The sequence below is a fragment of the Lathyrus oleraceus genome, chromosome 7 (genome assembly GCF_024323335.1).
Source record: "Lathyrus oleraceus cultivar Zhongwan6 chromosome 7, CAAS_Psat_ZW6_1.0, whole genome shotgun sequence".
NCBI lineage: Eukaryota > Viridiplantae > Streptophyta > Magnoliopsida > Fabales > Fabaceae > Lathyrus > Lathyrus oleraceus.
The window spans coordinates 209715091-209719881 of NC_066585.1; the positions used below are offsets into that span (position 1 = coordinate 209715091).

At 37.9% G+C, this 4791-nt stretch overlaps 1 protein-coding gene across 1 annotated transcript; it reads right to left on the reverse strand.

Moving 5' to 3' along the window:
- Nucleotides 1-3181: 3181 nt before the first annotated feature.
- LOC127102968 (uncharacterized) lies at nucleotides 3182-3905 on the reverse strand. The gene is made up of 2 exons (XM_051040276.1): nucleotides 3537-3905; nucleotides 3182-3457 (listed from the first exon to the last, which is right to left on the reverse strand). Exons 1-2 carry the CDS (start codon nucleotides 3675-3677, stop codon nucleotides 3182-3184), a joined length of 417 nt encoding a protein of 138 aa, XP_050896233.1. The 5' UTR covers nucleotides 3678-3905.
- Between the last annotated feature and the right edge of the window lie 886 nt (nucleotides 3906-4791).

Sequence of the window (4791 nt, forward strand, 5' to 3'; positions counted from 1 at the left end):
ATGATAAACTATTTCACAAAGTCCTCCCAATGTGTTTATCTCTAACACACATTGTGAGTTTTCCCATTTTGATCCATTGTTTATCTCTAACACAATCTATCAAAATGACAACTTTTTGGTTCAACCTTATGGTGAACAAAATCATTCATTACTATCTCTAGCTAACAAACAAGATTGGATGAAAACCTAGGTAAAGAGTTGGTAAACATCTCTCGATCATAAACCAACACAAAGAGTTTTCAATAAAACAAAGTTTTCACCATATATTCATCATTAAAGAGTTTACAAATGAAGATCATCTCATATACACACAAAGCTTATGACCATTTACATCTAACCTTGACAAAATGAAGAACTTAGCTACTCATTTTCATGGTAGCTTGGTCAACAAGTTTCGGAAGAAGGTTGATCAACATCCGAGTCGAATAATCGAGATTGGATGGGAATCCACCTTCTTTTTGTGAAAGATTGTTAAGAGATGAAGAGAAATGATTTCTAGGTCACAAAGTATCTCTAGAGCAATGCTGGAAAAATATCTCAAAAGTACAAAAGTATGGAAGTGTAAGGTATGGCTCCAAAAAGTAGCCCCTGCTACTTATAGTGCTGCTACTGAGCTGTCATGCTCGCTAGGCGAGCAGAATGGCTCGCCTAGCGAGCCCTAAAATGAGGCACCTGCGCCCAAAGAAATATCCTTTGCCAGATTTGCATGTTCGCTAGGCGAACAAAACCTTCGCTAGGCGAAGCCCACGCTTCAACCTTCGCTCCAGCGAGCTTAGGAGGTTTTGCTACTGGAATTGCTCGCTGGGAGCTCGCTAATGGCTCGCCTAGCGAGTGAGTGCTGGCTGCGCTTTTGACCAAGTCTGGACGTATTCGCTACCACCTTCGTTGGCTGCTCGCCTAGCGAGTTTGTTGATGTTTGCTACTGTAAAATACTGGAGTTGTTCGCTGGGTGCTCGCCTAGCGAGCTCTTCGCCACAGCCCTCGCCTAGCGAGCAAGCTGATGAATGCATCCTTTTTTTGGTCCCTTTGCCAACTTTCTTGTGCCTTCATTTTCTATTATTTCATGCCTAATTCCTGCACAATAACACACAAATCAAAGGTACCAAGATCGTTTATCATTGTATTGCAATTCATCTAAAACAAAGGTGGTTTCGAACACTTTAGCAAGGAAATGGAGTGAAAGATGCCCATATTTGATAGCTCAAATAAGCACTTTTGGGTATCTAACAGGATCCACACTACGCAAGCATCTTTCCTAAATGGCCAAATTATTAAGGTTCTATAAAAGTTCCTTAGAGTCATGGATCCTAATGAAAATATCGAAGCTTATGGCAACTTACTTGTTGGGCGACAACACCCTCCCAAGGATCTACTCTAAGTAAGGTTCTCGCACTGACCCGACGAGAAATTCATCTCGCGGACCCGTACTACTCAACCTCGTCATATCTTATGTTTTTTACTCGAGACTCGGGTAAAAAGTCTTTCCCACAAGGTTTGCAATCAGAGTATCCAAGTACCAAAGCATAATGGAACCAATACAATAGATTATAGGGTTAAATACACTTTTCCCCCCTGTAATGTTAGCGAGTTTAGGATTACCCCCCTGTAAAAATATTTTTTGTAAACCCCCCCTTATGTTATGTAGATTCCTTCATAGAACCCCCTAATATCCAGGTGGCATGGAATCTAATAAGAGGTCCTACACCTGGCATATTTTTAATTTTGTTAAAGTGATTATGTGTCATTTTACACTTTTTAATTTCAAATACCCCCTTAGAAAATTAGGGTTCTGAACATAGCAGGGAAGACGAAGACGAAATTTCCAGGGGAAGACGAAGACGAAGAAGAAGAATGCAGGGAACGAAGCAAACGAGAAAGATGACCGCAGTGAAGACGAAGATGAAGACAACCTCAGCGAATACGAAGAAGCGATCCAGCTCAGTGAAGACGAGCTCAGTGAAGTGTCCAAAGTCCGAGGTTAGTAAAAATTTGAAGTTCATCAATGTCGTAGGGTAAAATTTTGAAATCAACAATCTTTGACATGTGGGTATAATATATTGACAGGATTCACAACACTTTAGTGTTACACTCCACCATGGGGGTGAATTTTACAGGGTTTTTGAAGAAGAAATTATATACAGAGGGGGTACGGATACGACAGTTAATGGGATACATGTTTCAAATTGGAAAATGGATAACATTGAGAAGTTGTTGAGTAGGTTAGGGTATAAGGCTGATTGTGTTAGGGTATGGACAAAAGTTTTAGAAATTCAAGATGGTTTTTTTCTGATTAGGAAAGATGATGATGCTGTTGATGATTTTGCTCTATACTTTAGTGTGGCTGCCTCAATCACAAAACAATCCAGAAAAAGGGTTGAAAAAAAACCTATCATCAAAAGAAGGCAAAGTGAGAGGATCAAGTTGAGTTGGTTTAAAAGACCCATAACAGGTGAAGGAATATCTAGTGACAAACCAATTACCCTACCAGAAAATGAAGACATACCCACTTCAAAATGAGGGACTGATTATTATGTTTCTGCTATGTATTTTGTAATCCTTTTGGAAAACTCTTTTGTAATGCCAACTGATCTTTGAAGACATGTATTTTGTAATCCTTTTGTAACAAACATATGCACTTACTGTGATGATCAATTCTAATGTATCAGTTTAACATTATTGGTGTGTATTGTCTATAAAACACAATGGCTAGTCTGTCACATTTTTTTCTTGTTTTTCATAAACCATGAATTCTGCAGAGAGCCATGGCTAGTCTGTGCACTAATCTTACAACAAAACCATGAATTCTGCAGGACCTAAAGAAAAAGCCAAAGTATTTAATTACATTCACCTTGAATTCTGCACTGAAAAAGTTTAAGAGATAGACTACATTAATATATTTCAATTTATTTATATGTTTACTATGTCATATTTTCTTTAGAATTACTGACTATAAAATTGTTCTGTAGTTTTCTGATGATTTTGCAATTTTGCTCTTTCATTATGATATAACTTTTTTCTGTCATTATTGGTAGATTGAATGCTGAAAGTTTAATCAAATAATGATGCTGCACTGACAGTTTAAGATTGATGAACAGATTACATTCCATTGATGAACACATTACAAGTTCAACATTACATTGCTGAAAAACACTAATGACATAACAATTACATGACAGACTCATTAGACTAACTTAACCATAGCTGCTATCAACATCCATGACAGACCAATTACAAACATTAACCATAAATTTTTCCTCTTTTCCATTGCAATCTTTTTCTTCAGTTTTTCTAACTTGTTAAGCTTTCCGACTCTGCAATCTATCTCCTCAACAATCTCTTTAGCAAATTCAATCAAATAAGCCTTGTTGACTTCACATTGGCGGCATCCGGACGGATTGGTTTCTTTCACTGCAAACTCACTGACCAAATCATCCCACAAAAATAAACCGCACCCATTCTGCAATTTGAGACAAACACCACCAACAATTAATTTCGAAATCAAACTCAAAATAATAAAATGCTTCAAAATTGCTCACCATATAATTCCTGCATTTCCAAAATTTGCGACCGGGGTTTTCAATTGACTTGGAGACCAACAACTTCATGGTTTCATTGCATCCACATCTTGGTAAGCCGTTTCCAACTTCACTCGTGGAAGATGCCTTGCTGCCACCCATAACCCAGATGAAGGGGACACGGACGAAGATGAAGAGAGGGATGGATTTGGGGTAGGGATGGATTTCACGAAGAGAGAGAGGGATGGATTTGGGATAGGGATGGATTTCACGAAGAGAGAGAGGGATGGATTTGGAACCCTAATTTCTAGTTTATGCCATGCTGGAGACCTAATGAAGATTCACATGTGAAAATAAAAAAATTAAAAAGCCACGTCTGAAATAAAAAACCAAGATTCCATGCCACCTGGATATTAGGGGGTTCTATGAAGGAATCTACATAACATAAGGGGGGTATTGAAAAAATAACTTTACCAGGGGGGTAACCCTAAACTCGCTAACATTACAGGGGGGTAAAGTGTATTTAACCCTAGATTATATCGATATGACAATAAAAATAGAAAAGGCAATAAAGAAAAGCCACACAAGTAAATAAACAAAGGCACACAAACGACCTAACTAGGTTTGACTCATTTAGGGAAACATCTATTCCCCTGTAGAGACGACATCTGTCGTACCTCAAAAAAATAAGAAGACGACTTAGTGAAGCGTAATCGCACGCTCGCATGATGGACTGAACAGATTCGCCATCGAACATATATTTATTCCTAAAAAGGAAAGGGGAAATATCGATAAAACCCAAGAAAGAACATCAATGATTATGGTCGTCACAACCAAATCAGGGTTCGGGAGTCAATTACACAAGGGGAATGTATTAGCACCCCTCACGTCCGTTGTACTCAACGAGAACCATTAGGTTAATTGTGTGCATCAGTGTTAGTTGGGAATGTTAGGCTTCTCGAGTTATTAGGCGGGAAAGAGGAAAAGAAAAAGAAAAAATGTTTTTGGATTTTGAAATGAAGGGGATTAAACCTAAGTTTTTTTATTAATGGGCCTGACAAGATTTCGCAATCCTGCTTCTATGTATCTCAATAGATAACTCAAGGCACATGTAGTTCTGGGTAGAAAATATTTATTTGTTGGTCGATTTTAGCAAAAGATATATTGTATTAATCGATGAAAAACATTGTTTTACCCAAAACAGATGAGTAGCGGACATATACCACACATCGAATGGATTTATAAATCATCATTCAGAAAAACGTCATTTATCGCA

What these genes read in the sequence shown, in the direction of transcription:
- LOC127102968 (XM_051040276.1), bottom strand. Translation starts at nt 3,677, where the DNA reads ATGGGTGGCAGCAAGGCATCTTCCACGAGTGAAGTTGGAAACGGCTTA. An exon ending in GGAAATGCAGGAATTATATG is followed by an intron (nt 3,458 to 3,536) that starts GTGAGCAATTTT and finishes CTCAAATTGCAG; the next exon opens with AATGGGTGCGGTTTATTTTT.